Source organism: Echiichthys vipera (assembly GCF_963691815.1).
Source record: "Echiichthys vipera genome assembly, chromosome: X".
Lineage (NCBI taxonomy): Eukaryota > Metazoa > Chordata > Actinopteri > Perciformes > Trachinidae > Echiichthys > Echiichthys vipera.
This window is the reverse complement of record NC_139825.1, coordinates 38,629,951-38,650,729: the sequence shown is the minus strand read 5'-3', so window position 1 is coordinate 38,650,729 and position 20,779 is coordinate 38,629,951. Positions and strand designations below refer to the sequence as shown.

Below are 20,779 nucleotides of genomic sequence, written 5' to 3'. Positions count from 1 at the left end.
AGTGACCCCAAGGGGTCCCAACCAAGAGGTCTTATGTGACGAGCTGGGATGAGAAAGGGTTGGTCACACAGGCGTCAAGGGTTAAACTGCTCTCCGATATTATCAGAAACTATGGTCCCTGTCACTGAAGTCAACAATCATGCAACAGTAGCTCAACTGAAATGTGTTTTCAGAGAACAATGAAATGAAGGTAATGCAAATAGAACAGCTGACAGATATAGTATAAGGACAGGTATATTGAGAATCTAAAACAGATAAAGAAAAATAAAATATGGAGAGACAGAAAAAGGAACTGTGACTGAAAGAGATAGAGATCAGTTTTGGTGATGGGAGGGTGCTACTCCCTCCTTCCTGTGCTTTTCTGCCAGCGGGCCTCTGGCGGCCCCTGTTTGTCTGCAGGCATCTGGCCCTGGTCCCTGATACTACAGTGGTCTGAGAGGAATGTCTGGCCCAATTTTCTTTGGCAGTGCATGTGTTTAGGTAGGGAGTTGTTCAGGGTTTTTTGTTGCTAAGACCCCAGAGCTGCTGTAAGGACTCAGCCTTAATGGTACGCAGTCAGCTACCATTGGGCCTGGGTTGTTCATTTTTGAGAGTGAGGGTTACTATACACAAGGTTATTGATGAGGAAACCAAAACTGACAGCAGAAAATCTTTGTCCTGTATATATAGCTTGTATTGTCTGTTTTCAGCCTGAATGAAATGCTGACCGCAGCTTGACAGACCTACAGGATTGCAGCTACTCCTTATGTGAGCGCTTGGATTTCTGCGATTCCAGAGAGAGACAGATGCTGTCGGCAGCCGAGCTCAGAGGCAGAGCGAGCAGTGTGTCAGCGTCACACACTGTGATCTCTGTCTCCTCGGCGGGGCAGTCGTCAGCGTGCATGCCAGTACAGTTCCAGCCGCATGCTCTGATAAGAGCTCCCCAGCTGTCAGGGGTAGAGCTCACGTATAAGGCTGCTGCTCTGCTCAGAACTGCTCTGTCTCCGTCTGTGTTGCTGGCTCTGTCACCGCTTTTCACTTGTGGTACGGGTATCTGAACCAGAATCCTCCCACTAACCAGAAAATGGACATGTCCTTGACATATACAGTATGCATACTCACACGCTGTGATAAATGTTTGCCATTTCTTCAGGGCTTGTTTACGTTCCCTGCCACCCACCTGAGTGAATGACTGTAGATTTGCCTGAGCTTGTCAGTAAATGAACAGTTGACCGTATCTTCGTTTGTGACTCAAAGGTGATAGAAATGAATAAAATTGGGATTTTGTCATGTGTCCTTTGCTCAGGCACAAACAGTCACACACTCCCGGAAGAACATCCACAGTAAAGAAATTGTTTACCACCAGATGCTTTCCGCCTCTGGTTTTTACTTTGCATCCCACACAAGCAACCAGACTCGGAGCCGTTCAGTAATTATTTGTGCATGACAGACGTGAGAAGAATGCATCGCTCTCTACAGGAGGCATAGAGAAAACATAAGTGTGCTAATTAAGTGAAATTGCTTGCGGGGGCGTAAACCTAGCTGATATATAGCATCTAATTGGAAAAAAAGCCAAATGTTTTATTAATTTCAGCACATGGGCTTGAAAGCACAATGTTAGCGCTATGTTCGTCATTATGTGATGAACAAAAAGACAATCATTCCTTCCACAATCAAAGTGTCTAATCAAATGTATCACTTTCTGGCTAAAGTGTACCCAGTGTTTTCATTCATCAAACAATGATGAGGAGCAGGAGAGCTGCTTGGAAGACTTGTGGGGTTGAAGGCTTGAACTACCAGACACACAGGCTTAGAGGTCTGAACAGAGTGCTATTTGTGGTTCACCTGTTGAGTTGCAGCTTCTAAATAGCTGAAAGAGTTGGAGTGTCAGAGATTATTCACCACTTTCCCCTGCTTCCCACTCCTTGACTTTGATCTGTGGTGGAAAAAGAGCAAACTGCTAGGAAACGCAGCTTAAAACGTCTGTATAACATGAAAAATGAGAGTGAGGGTTGATGCCTGTTGCCAGTAGCTATAGCCTTACTACACTATAGTAAAGAAATAACAGCCATCTTAAGTGGACTGATGGCAGTCTGATGATAGGAAGAGTCTGTTTTGGGACATTTATTTGTACGTAATACTGCCATTACCATTTGTGTTGTTCTCAATACTCCATGTAGGAAAGGAAGACCTCATTTAGTCTTTTTGAGCTATAGCTCTGTTGCTGAAACCATTTTCAGTAAAGCGGTAGTAGATTTCCCCTGCTGGGTATTATACCTTGATGCAGATTTATTTTCTAAAATGATCTGGGGTCTGTACAGCACCGTAGCGCCACTGATTTCCCCTGTCTGGATTGCAGCTCCAATGTCTTAAAGCTAGTCGTATTTATGGAAAGTTTAAAACATGAAAAGCCATGATTAGAAGAGATCGAGTATAAGTGCTGCTGTATTAGGCTGCATCCACACTACTTTGTTTTCATTTTAAAATGCATATCTTGTTGCTACGTTTAAGCCTCACGTCTGCACTACTCCAGTGTTTCTGAGCCCCTAAAACAGAGACGTTTGGAAACGTTACTTCCTTTTTAAAAGCTTATTAAAAGACCACTAAAACACAGAAACAGTCTCTTTGTGATAATTGTCGCAAATTATCAGCTATTTATCCTTTAACGTTGTAATCAGTGCTTGTGTAGGCTAGTTTCTTACTGAACTGAACATATTAGTTTGAACTAGACACAGACTTAACATAACACTGCCCCACAGTAATGAAGGTCACTGTGGAAACTGTGATTAATTTACTAACTTTTATACATACTGAAGTGAATTTAAACAGTAATGCAATCGTTAAGCTTAAACTTATGTTTATGCGCATGACCAATACTACCTGACATAAAAGACCAATTAAAAATTTACCAGTTGAACCATATTCCTGAAGTTCTCTCTCCATGTGTCTCTTGTAGATGGTTAGACTGCCAAAGCGACCTGTTTTGTGTTTGATAATCAAACTCGTTCTTTCTCTTTCTTCTTCTATTCTGTTTACTGGTGGATTAAAGTCATGCGTAGCCTAGAGTGGCAACTTCTGGCCAAACTATGCTAGAGCCTAGTTTATTCTCACAAAACCATTTGATGAAAATGGACCTAATTCCCATTTCTTTTGTGTAACATTTCCAAAATTTGCGGCAATTGAATGGACTGGATCAGAAATGACTATGAATCTTTAAACCAAGATGCGCAAAACACTTTGAGTCAGCAAAGTGATATGTGATCCCCACCTCTATGTTGTGACACATTATACCTTGTCATTTTGGTGTCTGTTGAACAAGCTTGCACTGTTCCTCAGATTTTCCTCAAATAAAGTTCTCCTTGTTAAATGTTTAAATGTTTAAACTTCTGAAAATAAACTTTTGTGACATCGCACCTTAAATTTAAGTTTAATGACTCTTTTTATTTTCTCGCCATTTGAATTTTAAATTCACTGGCAAAGAAGGGTAAGGTCCCATTTAACCATCACCTACTACTGAATCTTATTTGCCCCACTCCTTCTACCCCCGCTTTGTCTGTGTCTCTTGTGGCTTATCATTGGGTCCACATTGCATTTTAGTGAGAGTGGCCATTTTGGAAGCGTCCTCTTACAGTCAGCATCATTGTGTATGCCTCTGAAAGAGCATATTCGATTTGGCTGTCTGACAGCACAGTCCAACAAGCTTGGAAGGTTTTTTGATGGTGTTTGTTGCTAAAGCTCAGGGTGAAAATGAAATGAAGGAGCCCACACACAGGAGACTGAGAGTGCATATTTAATTTCTTCTGTGCTTATCAGCGTGGTCGTACTGCAGGGGATAGGAGAAAAAGGGGTAAGGAGGGGAAGAAGAGGAAGAGAGCCATTTGGATGCTGCTTCAATCCCACGATGATGAAGCCATTAAAGTGAAGAGCAGCTGGCACACACACCCCATAAACAAGTTAACGCTTCACAAGAGGAAACACAGATTATCGTCTGACAATGAGAGCTTTTAGTGTGGAAGTGTGTGTGTGTCTACCTGCCAGTGCCCATCCCTCTGTAGCCAGATAAATCCCTATAGAGAAGGACATGTATTGCACTGTAAATTCTTCTTTGGGGCTCTGCTGCTGTAACCAAGTTTCCTCCGGAGTTAGTTCAGAGAGGAGTTGTTTCAGATTGCAACATAATGAAGATCATTAGCTGAAGATTATTGCTACCGCTGCCTTAATTACAGTACTTATCTAATTGCTTATTAGGACCTAGATTTGGTGAATGCACAGAATCTAAATTAAATGGGTAAACACTTAATTGAACAAATCCATTAGTTTGAGTACTGTAAGAGTTTCATAAGAGCAGACATGGCGTGGAATAAGGGGCAGTATTAGCATAATGGAAGATATGATTCTCTATTATCCACATTTGAACAAATACTTCTGCCTTTTGTCTTCCTCTCCTATCTTTCCAATTGCTCACCCATTTGTTTTGCAACCACTTTTCAGTGTAATGAGCATTGTTGGCATGTCCCTAAAAGCAGTTTGTTTTCATAATAACAGTTATGGAAAATGCTAAAAGATTGATGATGACGGTGAATCTTAATAAATCAACATATTAACATGCATTAGCCGACTGCTGGAACGACATCAGCATAATGTTATCTCTCACGTCCTCCCTGCTGTCCCTTCCCCCTCCCTTCTCGATCCCCCCCCCCTCCACTCTATAGTTTTCAGGGGAGGTGCCAGAGAACAAGGTGAATGTGGTGGTGACCAACCTGACGGTGGTAGACAGGGATCAGCCCCACAGTCCCAACTGGAACGCTGTCTACCGCATTGTCAGCGGAGACCCCTCTGGCCACTTCACAATCCGCACCAACCCTATCACCAATGAGGGCATGCTGACGGTGGTCAAGGTAAAAAATGAAGCTGTACACTTCTCTACATCCTGCTATTTAGTTTTGTTCTCTATTATTATTCAACACTGCATCTTGCATGTTCCCACCTGCTCTGAAGTGCCAGATGTTGATGAGTGCTTTGGTCTCACATTGTTTTCATTGAATTATATGTAATTTCTCAAATTGGAACACAGTTAGAACTAATCTTGCAATCAGCCACACTCTTTTCCCTCCTGTCTCATTTTCTCCTCTCTCCCTCCTCCTCGCTTGTTCCCTTAGCCAGTGGATTTTGAGATGAATCGCGCCTTCATGCTGACCGTGGTGGTTTCCAACCAGGCCCACCTAGCCAGCGGCATCCAGTCCTCCCTTCAGTCCACAGCAGGAGTCACCATTTCTGTTCAGGATGTGAACGAGCCACCAGTCTTCCCTGTCAACCCCAAGATGATCCGCTTTGAGGAGGGTGTGCCTGCAGGGACCACTCTTACTGTGTTTGCTGCTCAGGACCCTGACCACTTCATCCACCAGATTGTCAGGTACTCTAAAACACAGCACACTATGGGGGATTCATTTAATATTAAATGAACACAACATAAGAACACTATGGAAATCCTGTACCTGAAATGCCAAAATGATATGGCAACCTGGGTATCACAGTTGCTAATTAACACATCCAGGAGTCATAGAGACATTGGAGTAGTGTTTGTCTCCATCTGATTAATGTAAAATCTGATATTCACTCTCCTTTAAGCTCCATTTTAGTGTCCACCAACTTCTGAAAGAGGTATCTGGCTCTTTAGCTCCACAGTGTTCACCAGCTGGTCGCTAACTCTCTTTATCTGTTTGGTAGCTTACAGAGAGTTTATCCAAGAAAATCTGAAAACAGTTCCCTGCTTTGTGTGGAAGCAAGGTTAACTAGACCTGCAAGCAGGTATCAATGGGGTCCAAGCCCTCCACACAATTCGGGCCCGGCGACCCGCGGAGGTCCACAGGCACAACGCAAGTCGCAGCTTCAGTGCAGCACAGATAGTAGTTTGATAAAGAAAGTGTTGGTATTTGAAATAGTAGATTTTGCATTTGTTCACATAATGTTACGCAAAATCTTCATTTTGCATAACATCCCCAATTTGTGGCCAGTTGACCTCAGATTTTGCCAAGATCCTCAGTGTGGCATGGGAAATTAATTTTCCAAGTTTTGTGTTAATGGGGGGAATAATTGCAAAGTAACGCAACACTTCCTGTTTTGACTTCAAATGTACAGGAAGTCTCTCCTCTATTACTTCCACATTGTTTGGATTATCTAAATGGTCGAAGGATAATTCCTGCAAAGTTCTGTGGTGGTCAGACTCAGCCAAGGAGGAGTAAGAAAAAAAAAGTTTAGCATTTTTTGCAATTTTTGCGGGAAATACGAGGCACAAATGGGCGCACCTTACAGAGAATGGATGGATGTAAGAAATCTAAATCTGCGATATACGATGAGAGAGTTAGAAGCCAAAAAGGCCTCCAGTATGAGTAATATTCAAAACAGTTCCACCGACTGGCTGAAGTCATATTTCTCAGTGCCTCTGCGGAATTCTACATAACAGCGCCACCTAGTGGTTGGTTGATGTCAAATTTCATAGCAGGCCTCAGGAGTACATGGGAAACTAGATTACAAAGTTTTGGATTGATCAAAACACATTTTGGGAAAGATACGCAGCACGTCCTGTTTTGATTGTAGTATACAGGAAGTTGTTCCTTTATAATTTGCACATTTTTAAGATTATTAAAATTCTTTTGATAACTTTTGATCATAGCCATCCAAACATTGGGTGTACCAAGCTTCATCTAGTTCAGACACTGAGTCATTTTTGGTGTCTGCCATGTGTGCAGGGGTCTTTACATCCCCTGAAAGTTTCACTTGCATAACGTGTACAGTGTAGGCTGTAGTATGCCTTCTTTATACAGAAGAATAAAACATAATAATTATTATTATTAATAAGAATAATACAATCTCAGGAAAAATAATAGGGTTCACGCTGCTGCTTGCACCGCACCCCCTTGGGCTTGGACCCCTAAAAAGACAGCACAGTAAAACAACAAAGACGATGAGCTGATGAGCGGGAACTGTAGTTTGTCACTAAGAGCAACCCCTTTCACGTAACTTAGATCAATTGTTCTTCCAAATAATATATTCTTGTGTTATTAAAGCATACAGCATTCAAGGAAACTAATTACATTAAGTGGCATGAATAATAAAGTAAAGCAGAAAAAAAACAACTCCTACACAAACTCAAAACAAGTGTCCCTTAATAGAAAATGCATGTTATATAAAATGTAATTTCGAATTAAATAACTTAATTGCATTAACTCCACTTTCTTATATATGGGTTTTTGGACTTGCTCTGTGTCATAAAGTTCCTATAGATTCTTCAAATTTGAGGATATTGAGATCATTCGTGTTTGACTCATGTGTTCAGGATTTCTTTTTTTTTGGGGGGGGGAACTCTGCAATGTCAACCATCCCTGCTCACACTATTTGCTACATTCTCACTTCCCTGTCTGGTTCAAACTACCATCTGTTGAATGATATTATAGTGGTCCAATAAAGCACTGAAGCTCAGTGTATAGCGCGGCATTTTCCTAATCAGTGGTGGGCAGTTACTCCCTCTTCTTCAGTTACCTCCCAGTTGCCAGGCGACTGGTGTGAAGAGGTCATCCAGTAATGAGTTGGACACGGTCTGTGTGCCCTCCTTAGATCCCTATCTTTTTCCTCTCTTCCTCCACATTGATCCCCTCCTCCATCCTTTCTAACTGGGGTGACACAGAGCAGACATTGTGCCATCCAGGCATCGACCCTGCATGACAGAAACTCCCACATGCCCACTAAGGTCCAGCGGCACTGTTCCACTCCGTAGCCAGCTCTGACGAGAGAGATTGATTTTTCTTAATGTCAGTAAGACGGCCTCCTCCACTGAGTGGAAATGTTACTGAATTGATAGCAAGGGAGGGAGTGGGTGATGTACTCATATATTTATATATATATATATATACATGGGACGCTAAAGTCTCATGTGGAGTCCAGTATGATGTGTCTCTACAGTATATATTTACTGTACAGAAACATCTCAGGTTTTCCTGAAAAGATATGTCATGCAAACTAAGTGGGCTGAGCTCCTCTGCCCTTTGAGAGAAGTAACTCCTTACTCACTTTTCTCTCATCCCTGCCTCCGTCTCGCCCCCAATGACCATGTCACTTTCGTCTCTGTCAGTCTATATGTCTGTTATTGATGGGAGCTCAGAGCTGCTGTCTTTTACAAAGCAGTTTGCCAGCAGACGCTCAGCTCATGCTCATGCTCCGACAGCCTCATCTCTGCTGCTGCTTTATTCCCTTTAAGTGACCTCGCTTGAACCCTTGCTGAGGCTCACACAAAAGGGAAAGGAATGCAGAGCCATAGACTCACAAACACATGCGAACATGTACACTAGCTGAAAGTGTGAAAGGCCTGTACGTGAGCAGTGGATGGGAGAGGAGCCAGCCTGATTTTTTTCCTAAGGTTTCTGAATTTCTTACGTTCTCTCTCTCTCTGGCAGAAAAGAAAATAGTCTTTTTGCCGTTATATGTGATTTAGGTGGCAGCATGAGCTAACGTGTGTAAATGTGTGTGTGTTTCTGTTCATGTCAGTATCACAGGGTATTTTTGAATATTAGTGTATTGTGGAAATTGTCGTAAGGCCTCACTGTTAAAGGTCTTGGTTTTAGGATGAAAGAGTACTCCAGCAATTTAGTATTGCACTTCCATTTACTCAGTGTCTACGGTACGTCACCTGCGTTTTGGCAGCATGCAGAGCCTTCTCAATAGAGCAGGCTCAAGTCTCATATGGAGTCCAGTTCAGCTTTTGGTGGATTCCACAATTCCCACAATGCAACTCAATAGCATCTTGTAATTTCATGTTCCCCACCTGCTAAATGACTACCTCTTCGAGACCCCACAACCCTGTTTGTAATGCAAGACTTCAGTCAGTGGAGGGCTATTTAAGGTTTGAAGTAGTAGTGAGATTAAGAGTTAATGTTAATTGAATTGGTTTGGATTAACCTTTGTGTTGTTTTATATATTGGCTTATTTAGTGTTTGTGGTCCCCTAGACCCTACTATTAAATTCCAGTATATTTATGGAGTTCAATCCATTTGTTTTTGCCACAAATGATAAAGTAACCTAGATCATTGTTATTACTCCAAGTTAGGAGTTATTTCATGTTTTATGATATACATTGGCTATGCATGATCAAATATGCATTCATTATGTTATCCTGCATAGCAACATTACATTATGTTTACGTTAAATTCCCTGTAAGACCTGTTGAGAACAAACTGTGATAAAACTCTAATGAGCCAAATACAAATGGATTTATTTGGAATGTGGGAGGAAGAGTGATGCTTAAAAAGTAGTCAATACCAATCACAGATACATAATAGAAGCTCTATTATGTTAAACGTTAGGCCTTATGATCAATTAAGCAGAAGAACTGCTTTTCACTGGGATTGTACCTAGCACAATTTCAGGTGACAAATAGTTGATTGATTGAAAGTGATTGATTGTTCCATCCATTGTTCATCCTCTTCAACCGCTTGTCCCTAATGGGGTAGCGGAGGGGTACACCTTGGACAGGACACCAGTCTATAGCAGGGCACACAGAGACAGAAAGAGAGAGACAGACAACCATTCACACTCACATTCAGAGCTACATGACTTTGGATCGTGGGAGGAAGCCGGAGAACCTGGAGAGAACCCACGCATACATGGGGAGAACATGCAAACTCCAAATACCACCCTGGTGGATTGTTTTACAAACGGAATAAAGTAGTGGACATCTGTCATTAGTTGAAAACATAAGCAATTCACATAAAATTAGGAAAATTTGTGAAATGTCAAAGCTGATAAAACCATAATTCAGTATATGTGTTTGAGCAGAAGACCCAGAGTCTTCAGGACCCCAAAGAGAACATTCATGGTCAAGGGTTACTTCAGTCACCAGTATAGCAAAGACACTTTACTCTGCCAGCTGCAAATGAAGACAGCAGGAGGTGACAACTTGTTGTCACAAGAAGGAGATGAGAGTGCATGTCACGCAAACTGCAGAATCTAACCTGCAGGATAACTTTGGATCCTAACTAACATAGCATGACAATTTCTTTCACTAGAAATTAGATGTATTCACATCTATTTTTTTCAATTCTCTCAAGGAGAAAATGTGAATGATACCATGGACGTGTCTGCAATATGTACCTCTGCACTGTCTGTTTATTTGCTATGCATGTACCAGCCTTGAAATGTCTGTCTTTAGCTCGAGGTGGAATTAGTTTTTTTCCATGCCTGTGAGGCTCAGATATTACCAGTGTCAGCCTCCAATGCTTCCATTAAGCCCCTTTACTACCGACCACGCTCACATTCAGAAACACACCTCTGATTTATTTTACTTTTTATCTGTTTGGATTTTTCACCTTCATGGCTTGTCATTGTAGTGATATGCTGGCCACCTACCTATCTGTGAAACTTCTTGCAATTAACCCATTCTCTTTAGACTTGAGCAAGCATCACTTCCTCAACTCTCTCCGTTAAGACTCGTCATAGTAGTTAATGGGATTTATAGACTTTAATTGCAGCTGTCACTTTTCACTCCGTTGACATATCGACCGGTGACAGTGATGAGAGTTGCTGTGGCGGCTGTGTGGGTACAAAGAGCAGGAGTTGTTAAGAGGGCTGCTTGGCTGTTTTGCATATGGGTTCTGGTTTTCATCGGTGTTAATGCTAATGAGCTGCTGCTATGATAAGCTCACTGAACATATGTTCCGCTCTCCATGTTACTGTAATATTTCAAAGGTGCTCGGCGGCTATTGCTATTATGGTAATGAACATCCAACCTGATAATGGGCACTTCAGATCCACAATAAAAGATTCAGAGCTGCTGGAATTCAAGTAACAGTTGGCAACATACAGTAAGTTATTATATAATATTTCTGTCCATGTGGATGTGTGTGTGCACAGGTACTCCAAGCTGTCAGACCCAGCTAACTGGCTGAAGATCAACAGGACCAATGGTCAGATCACCACCATGGCCCTGCTGGACCGAGAATCCATGTACGTCAAAAACAACGTGTATGAGGCCACATTCCTGGCATTCGACAATGGTAAGTCCGGTAAGTCAGGATGGCTGTGTGTGTCATGATTATCTGATAAACAATAAGACATGTGCACAACAATATTAGCACTTCTAGCAATGTGGCTCTAGGGATAGCAATGACTTCGACAACCTCAGGATGAATTGTTCTAACTTTGGTGATTCCTCAAATTTCCATCTAGCACCATCACCAGGTCACAATTCTACTTTGTCTAATACTTGCCTGTATAACTAATAGCATTCCCATCCCCCTCAGTGGTACTTTGTATTCAGTGCTAATTAGCAAATGTTAGAACTGAAGCAAAAGTATCCTATATACAGGCACTGCCATCGTTCAGTTTTGGAGCCATAGTCTGCACAATAGTGATCAGGCTAAATCAAAGTCCCGCCCATACACCTGCCCAATCAATCACGAATGACATTAACACTGCGTAATTTTCGGCCATCCTATCACTGACATAGGTGTAACACATGGCATAGGTTAGCTCCTCTAAAGTCATTATGACCAAAGGAAGAATTCATGGACCAAAGCTACACAAATGCAAAGAAAACCATTATGGATTTTTAGCAGGGAATTCCATGTATGGAAGTTGTACAGTATGTGTTAAATATGCCCTATGTACTTTCCTGTTTACTCTTTAGTTCATATATGAGTCATACAACCATGTGTGTACATAAATATGCACTGAACTTCATTTCCCTGTGTCTATAAATAAAAATAGCATCTGTCAATAAAGGTCTTGAGTATCAGCCTCAGCTGCTGCAACAATAGACAAAGCTAAAGAATTACAAATAGAGGTGCTTGCCCTCTGTGTAAGTAGGAGGGACCCAGGTGTTTTTACTCCAGTGAGAAATGAGGGATTGGTCGCCCCGAAGCACACCAACTTAAGCTCAAAGTGTTGACTCCCTATTGATTCTGGAGTCCTGTGTCTACAAGGGAATATATTCCACTTTGATTGAAATTCGCTTTACTTATACTACTCAAGCGAAGCGAAAGAAGCAACAAAGCACCCAGCCAATCATAACCGACAAGTCGGTCGATGGGCCTTGGGGCAACAGACCTTTACATAGTTGATGCACCAAGTTACTGTCTGATAGAGGAGGAAAAGTTGAAATATAACACTGATGAGCTACTGGGGAGAACTGTATCCATGCTGCATTGCATCAGGAATATAGTTCAGCTTGCTGTCAGTCTGTGTGCAGGGGTTGTCAACTGCATATCAAGGCCACAATATATCACTGCAGTCTGTTTGTTCAACAGAGCAGTGCACTTGCTTTCTTCATCTGTAGTCTGCAGTTGCAATGCAGTGAGTATCAGAAGTGGTATAACTGAAGCAATTGTATATTTTAACTGTATAATACATTAAAGGGAAATGTTACTGGTTACTATTATTTGATAATTTAATATGTAAGGCATAATTATTATTAATTATTGGGATTTTATTTGTTTATTCAATTAAATTATGGTTTCATTTGCAATAATGAACAGTTTCTAAATTCCCGGGCTTATTACACGGCTGCTTACTAAAAGAAAATCAATCATCTGATACAAAATATTGATTTAATTTTTTTTTTAAGTATTTTATCAGAACTGCATTCATATCAACGGTCTGTTATTTCTGAATAACAGAACGTTAAGTACCTTAATTGACCAATCAGAATCAAGCAGCCAACAAAACAGTGTGATAATATTCTTTATCAGCTCTCAGTGGGATTTTACTGTGACCATACAAACAGTATTTGTTATGTTATTACAAGACTGAGTTGATGATTCAGAGTAAATTTCAGTCCTGCACTGCCAAAATTAGTGATGCCCTTGTTTTCATGTGTAAGGAGGTTTGTCAGATATAATGCATTACATAGTTTATCACATTGAATATCAGTTATATTGTTTTATATATGATTTGGCATACATTTGCTATACTTTGACTTATATTGAAGCACTCATAAAAACATCAATATCATGATATTGATTACCCTGATGTGAGAATGATACATTGTATTATTACTCAGGCCATTGCTGCCCTTCGGGGCCACTTGGCTACCTTATCTGTGTATGTTCTGTGAGTAAAATCTGCATCTCCAAAGTACCTAATAGCTGTTATGGGGGTCATGTAAATGCCATGTAGTACAAAAAGAGAAGAAGTGTAATATAGCTTAAAATGGGAACACTCAAATAAAAGCAAAAGTACCTCAAATTTGTATTTATTACTGTACTTACTTTACTACTCATGATTGTTATAACTATCTGATTACATCCACTGATTTGTATTGAGTCATTTCACAAATTTCTCCATAACTGCAGAAAGAAAAATTCAATTCAAATGGTGTTGTAAAAAGCACTGGAGTCTGTTGATCGTTTTGACTCTGCCCATATGTTTATATCATTAGAACCAGATCTCAGTGAAAATTAACACTTTAAATGAGAGCGATTATCATTTAAGAGTCTTTCTTTCACTGATTTGTTCTGCTCTGTGCCCACACTGCTTGAGCTTGAGGAGCTTAAGGCCCCTGAAAACTTTCCATCTTAAATATTTCCGGATTGCATTAAATATTAATGACTAAGTAAGAAACAATCAAAGCTGAATTATAGACAAAAACATCCTTCTGTTTTATTTATTCTAGGAGTTTAGCACTCAAGCACTCAGTTAATCAGCCTAATTTGGACTGATTGTGTGTGGTGTTGGATTGCATTAACAGCGGCCTGGCAACATAAACAACCCCATAACTGTCAAGTTTGAATTCAAATGTTGAAAATGTTGCTTTGTTAGATTGCTTTTCTCCCAGCCACCACATATCAGTGAGACCATCTGACATGTGAAATAACCATAGACTCTATACGAAGATGGATGATGTGTCTCCACTTTCTCCCACTGCACTAAAATTAAGCCAAAATATCCTGGATCAGGCTGTCCTCATCCACAGTTCCTTTATATGAAAAGTAATGCACTGTAATTTGTGCTGTATTATATTTATTATTGCAGAAACTACATCAGGAGCAAAGAAGAAGAGCTCCTTTTAAAACTGGTGAAAAACGGTTTCAACTGTATGATGATCAGTCGATTTGCAGTTCTCACCTGTGCGATGCGATGCGATGCGATGCGGCACAATGGAGTGCAATGCCTTCATATGCTACACACTGATAGAAGGGCCGACCAACCGCTGCTGACTGATGTTAAAAGCATCACGAACTGTGTGCCATGTTTGATTTTAGCCTGGAAAAGTCGCCACAGACCCTCAGATCAAATTTCTCTGCAAAGCAGCAAATACAAGTGCTTTCATTATTGGGTCATATGATCATTCAATGGTGAATGATTTAACTTTGTGTGTTTGTTGTTTGTTTTAATGTTTTAACTCACTCTTTAATAGAAAGAAACCTCTAACTGGATGAAAGTCTTACAGATTATAACTTTAATGGATGGGTCCCGAAACACTGGACGTTCACCAGGGGTGACGAGTCTGTGTCCTAGAAGTGCGAAGCCAAACCACACTTATTATAATCCTAACCAAGCCACTTTGTCACTTTCTGTGTCCTAAACCTAACTGTTCATGTAGCTGTAGTGGTGAATAAACCGTCACATTTGTTTCTTAAAAATAACCACTTCTGGTTGCCATTTGATGGCGTTCAATAAGATGTCATATTTCGTAAGATATCATACAAACCTGTTGATGTTGCCTGGATACGAATGCTGCCATCTTGCACTGGTGGACGTATTTGAGTTTGCCCAGTAGTGATCAGGGTTGGAGCCGCCGTATCGAAGCCCCACCCATACACCCACCTAACTCAAATCATTAGATTAAACTTCTGTTTTTATGGTATCATACAACTAGTCTTAACCAAACATTATGAAATTAATACTTGAGCATAGTTTAGCTTGATACTAACTGTCTAAAATGACAGAAATCATATTTGGGGAAAATGTATTTGACATGCATGCACGTGTCCCTTCCGCTACATGCAGCCAACCACCAGGGGTCGATCAAGATGTTTTGGTTTACTCTTTGGGGAGGTGATTTCTTCTTTCTGTCGAAGGGACATATACAGGAAATCTTTCCTGCCACATGCATCACACTGTACAATAACAGTTAAACTGTTCAGAACAATACAATCGCAAGCACCTCATGTTTTTTCTCACAATCTATCCAATGGGCCTTAGATTATTATATGTTTACATTTTTAATACAATTAGTCCCCTTATTCATACATTTTATTTGTAGGTATCTTTTATATTGTGTTTTTATATTACTGCTTTGGTGTGTCTGTGTGTAATGCTGCGCTTGCACTACAATTTCCCAGCTTGGGATCAATAAAGTATTTCTATTCTATTCTATTCTACAACCAACGTCCATCTTTATATACAGTCTATGGAAACAACAAAAACTATTCAGGACTTTGGCAGTCTTGTGTTCATGTCGGACACAATCGCTTGAAGTAAAAAGCTGATTAAGAAAATGTTTTCAAGGCCTTTAAATATTCTACTCAGCAAAAACAGTTAGATACATTGATGAATGTAATTTCTTTAAGAGTCATTATACATCAATTTCAGTCCAGGACTTAAATATTAAACCTCATTACAAATGTTTTTACAGTTTTCATGTTGCACAGCTTGAGACCAGCAGAATAACTTCCAGTTCACTTTACTTTTTTGCAAGCTAGCCTTGCACTTAAAAAGTAATGAGGCACTTATTCCCAGCACCAATCATGTTATACAGCACCAAAAGCAACAGAAACAGTGGCAAAAAAAAAAATTCAGTCAGTTATGTGCTGTAATCAAAGCACATTAGAGATTTGCTGTTAATGCATAAAACATCAAAAATGTGTCTCCCAACCTGATGGTTCTGTTTTGGCCTAGCAGATGTGAAAATCCCTGAATAAGTTATGATGAGCTTGTGTTGCTGGATGTAGCGAAGGGTTATCCTTTGAGTCATCTCCCACTGGGCTTTTGCAGAGAGCAGATAACAGCAATCTTTATGTAAGCGCTGTCCCCTCCAATATGAGTCTCGCCTCAGCCTGTTCAGAAATCAGTCAGTTCTAAATACAAGAACCAAGAGATGTATGTGTCCATTCATTTGTTCTGGCTGTCGTGTTTGGGTGCTCTATAAATGTACACAGTATTGCCCCTCCACTCTCAGTCCCTCAGTAAACAAAACCTATTTATTTTCCAATTATTTCTTTGCCTGCACACCTCATTTTCTCACTTCCACGCATGAATCAGATAGAACAGTGTAACGGAAATAGAAGGAATGTTTTGCTGACTTCTGTAGCTTTCTCATCGCACTGCCTCTCAACTCCCCTTTCCTGCTTTCTGCCTCTGCGCCATTTACTCCTCTCTCCACCGCTATGTTATTATCTCTCCATCTCCTCCTTTGATCTCTGTGCCTCCTCTCTTTCCTCTCAAACTCCCTCAGGCTCGCCACAAGCTAGTGGGACAGGAACCCTCCAGATCTACCTGATCGACGTGAACGACAATGCGCCTGTGCTGATACCCCGGGAGGCCCAAGTGTGCGAGCGTGCGCGCCCCAACTCCAGAGTCAATATCACAGCTTCTGACGCTGACGCGGATCCAAACGTAGGGCCCTTTGTCTTCGAGCTGCCCTCTTTTCCTGCCAGCGTTCGCCGCAACTGGACTATCTCCAGAATCAGCGGTAACTAAATGCTGTACACTGTCTTTAATGCAGCCCTGATTCATATTGCAAATATTTTGCCTACCCTTGTGATGTAAAATTTCGGAGGTATGTGTGAATGATATACCCAACATCCCCAGCTGAATTACACCATAACAGATGGGATGCAAAAGCCCTCTGCAGAACAACTGGTGACATCAATCAGGGGACCAGGAATTGCTGTAAGCTGCGAGAGTAGTCCAAGTTTAACAAAACGTCTCACAAAGCTCACAGTGAGAGACGCGGGTGCCATCCAGTGTTGACATACGATCCATCGTTTGTGACAAATGAGATCCATTCATCTCTCTGTCCCCCGAGCAGTCGATCTGTCACCTAATCCACCCAGATGGATGTATCGTTGCAGTTGTCTTGAGGACAAATCTGATCAGATACCTGCATTCTTCTCCCACAGAGGCTCTTGTCTTAGCTTGACTGAGTGATAGATGCTGAAGGTTATACATTGTGTTTTTTTTGTTTTACTTGGATACCTCCTCACATACATACATGTCAGAATGATTGCTGTTGGGTTGCAGCTTTCATTTGCTCTGTCATTCTCTTGTACCTGCCTAGATGATGACATGATATCCTGCAGTACACAAAATGTAATTGTTCTCTGCAGTACACTGTCTAATCTTATTTTCTCCTTCTTCTTCTCCTCCTCCTCCTCATCATCCCCCCCCCTTCTCTTAATGTCTCCCCCCTTCCCCTGCCATCACTAACACTCTCTCACTCCCGCTCTCCAGGTGACTACGCTCAGCTGAGGCTAAGGATTCCTTACCTGGAGGCGAGTGCATACGAGATCCCCATCATTGTGTCCGATTCGGGGAACCCTCCTCTGTCCAACCGCTCTGTCATTCGAGTCAAAGTTTGTCCGTGTGATGATAACGGGGACTGCAGCGCCACAGGGGCTGTGGCAGCCGCCGGCCTTGGCACCGGGGCTATCATCGCTATACTCATCTGCATCATCATACTGCTCAGTGAGTACAACAAAGTGGAAAGAACAAACCAACTGCACTGTTGGATCATTATATCAGTATGTATTGTATCATGAAAATGATGAAATTCAGTTGAAAGACTAACGCTGTTTTCTGTTTTTCACAGGCATGGTTCTGCTGTTTGTGGTATGGATGAAACGCAGAGAGAAGGAGCGCCAGGCTAAACCCCTGCTGATCGACCCTGAGGACGACGTCAGGGACAACATCCTCAAGTATGACGAGGAGGGAGGGGGAGAGGAGGACCAGGTATGAAGATCATAAATACATACATTATTAACAAAAATCACTTATTTTGCTTACAGATGGCATTTACAGTCTTTTATGGGAGGTCAGGAATTTATGTAACACTCCTCTCGTATTTTTTGGAACGTTGCTGCATTCAGGGTCCAAGAAATACAAACAATCCAAAAAATGTTTTTTCCCTTATCGCAGGATGATAAGCCGGTGTAGCCAGAACAGGAACTTATTAATAGATTAGATTAGATAACTTTATTAATCCCCTAACTAGTTTGGTCACCCTTGCACTGTGACAAGAAACACAAGGGACACGAGTCAAACATGTTCTAAGAGGACATACAGTAGCTCAGGAGCCTTTCTAGCCATACTATCAAAAAAACTACAGTATGTATTTAATAAGATCAGTCAATTAATTACAGCTGCAACTAATGATCAGTTTAGTTATCGAATAAGCTGCTGATTATTTTCTCGATTAATGGTCTTGTCTATGAGATGTCAGAAAATAGTGACACTCATCATAATTTTCCACAGATCAAGGTGATATATTGTTTTATTCGACCATCAATCCAAAAAACCCCAATATATATATATATATATAGATAGATAGATAGATAGATAGATAGATAGATAGATAGATAGATAGATAGATAGATAGATAGATAGATAGATAGATAGATAGATAGATAAATTCCCACTCTGAAGCAGCCTTCTGAGGATCTATTAGGTACAAGACAAAGAGACAGGGGCATAATTCACTATATAAGATGTCATCTGCAGTGTGACAGTAAAGTGTGAAGCTCATATTTCATGCTTCTTAAAACAAATAGGAAAGTTTGTTATTTATGTAATGGATTTAACCACAACTGACAATACATATCAGTAATGTCTGATCAAACCCTTGCTGCTATCTGAATATTAAAATGTTCTCGCAAGTAGTTTCAGTAGTTTTGCCATTTCAGACTTCCCCTAACATCTTTGTTTCTTACATTAGAACACTACGCATTGTGGGTAGTTCCCTCAAGCAAAGACTGCAATATTGCAGAATTACAAAGAGGCTCAAAGGTCTGTTAGAAAGCCCAGTAGCACAGATTTCTCTGCCAGTCAGCCCTAAGCCTTCACAATCTTCTGTGAGAGCGGACAGTGTACTGTATATGTGCCAACTTGTAAACTGAGCTTGATTCAAAACAGAATGCATGTACAACACGGTATTTATGACATTAGAAATAGATTAATGATTATGAGTAGACTGCGAAGGGACCATACTGAATGCTAAGGTCCCATATTACGTTCATTTTCAGGTTTATACGTGTAATTTGGGTTTATGTGCATGTCTCTGTATATTGAGCATTTTGATTCTTTCTTTCATTCTTTCACAGTATGTAAATAGCACTTTGACCTGCTTTAAAGTAAAATAAAAAAACATTGAAATCTTACTTTGAAAAAAATCTGAATTTCAAAAATCCCCCAAAATAAGCAGATTTGGTCAAATAAAAAAAAACAGTAGTAAATCACCAGTTAAAAGCACCATAGGATCAGGATGAACTGTCTCCTAACATTACCTCTATGGCCTTCATCCAGGACTATGACCTCAGCCAGCTGCAGCAGCCCGAGTCTTTAGACCACATCATAAATAAGCCAGCGGGGGTGCGCAGGGTGGACGAGAGACCTGTGATTGCTGAGTCACAGTACCCCGTCAGGCCCAGTCTGCCCCATCCTGGAGATATAGGAGATTTCATCAATGATGTAAGTTCAAGAATGGAGGAAAATGAGTGTCACAGACTGTTAATGTTACCTCATTGGTGTGAAATACAAAGGTTTACACAACATGAAGGGATTTACATTGTGCTCCCATCAGCATACAGGATACTGCTAGAAGTATTTGTCCGCTCTACACGTCTCTGTGTCTGGCTCTGAAACAGCATTCAGGCCTTGATGGAACATTAAAACCCTTAATGGGCGTGTGAACAAGATGAGATGAGGTTTATTGCAACTTTTACGGTCTGGCCACCTGAAGTTGTTACCCTGTGAAAAATCACCATCATATCTTTATTGTTGGTGAACTGACTGGCCTAAATCCAGTAATGCTAAAAGACCATCCTGATGCTGTAAGTCTACCCACACAGAACAGGAAATTATGTAACTGTAGAGAGAAGGTTTGAATAGCTTTCATTTTCTGTATGTCTGCTTTCATGCCTCCAGGGTCTGAGGGCAGCAGACAATGACCCCACAGCTCCTCCCTACGACTCCCTGCTGGTGTTCGACTATGAGGGCAGCGGTTCAACCGCCGGCTCTGTCAGCTCGCTCAACTCCACCAGTTCAGGAGACCAGGATTATGACTACCTCAACGACTGGGGCCCTCGCTTCAAGAAGCTGGCTGACCTCTACGGGGGAGGGGACGACGACTGAGAGCGGAGCTGGGGGCTGGGTGGGGCTGCAGTCGGGGTTGGGAGAGGCGGGGCCGGTTTCAGATGGATGCTCCCAGAAACCACGGGCAGGGGCCAAGAACATGACGCATTCTCCATGGTCGACATGCGAGGAACATTTGCTGCGTTAGTTTGCTCACAGCGACCAAGCCCGCAAACAAGAGTTCCACTGCAACGCAACTGTATTCTGGCTTTATATTTTGTAGTGGCAAGTTTGTAGTGTGATGTTCTTTTTCTTTTCTTTTTTTTTGTTCTCTCACCGTGCTGGACCCCGAGCTCTCTGGGGATGAATCAAGGCGGTCGTGAGAGACACGAGTAGTGAATTTGTGCTTTGATTGATTTTAAAAAACGAAACCATCTCTTGCTTTTGTTTCACACTGAAGAGAATGTTTTTGGGAAGATGCTCTCTTTCACTCTGTCAACTTGAATTTCCTTAGAACAGAAGC

At 41.3% G+C, this 20,779-nt stretch overlaps 1 protein-coding gene across 1 annotated transcript in view; it reads left to right on the top strand.

The window, feature by feature from the left end:
* cdh4 (cadherin 4, type 1, R-cadherin (retinal)) overlaps positions 1–20,316 on the top strand; it is a gene marked incomplete at its 3' end in the record, with an annotated part of 224,366 nt that extends 204,050 nt beyond the window's left edge. Inside the window, exons 10-17 of the mRNA XM_083938972.1 lie at positions 4,692–4,877; positions 5,139–5,392; positions 10,882–11,024; positions 16,424–16,660; positions 17,422–17,655; positions 17,780–17,919; positions 19,489–19,653; positions 20,110–20,316. Of these exons, the coding sequence (XP_083795098.1) occupies positions 4,692–4,877; positions 5,139–5,392; positions 10,882–11,024; positions 16,424–16,660; positions 17,422–17,655; positions 17,780–17,919; positions 19,489–19,653; positions 20,110–20,316 (1,566 nt within the window). The remainder of the gene's footprint in view (positions 1–4,691; positions 4,878–5,138; positions 5,393–10,881; positions 11,025–16,423; positions 16,661–17,421; positions 17,656–17,779; positions 17,920–19,488; positions 19,654–20,109) is intronic.
* Positions 20,317–20,779: the final 463 nt, after the last annotated feature.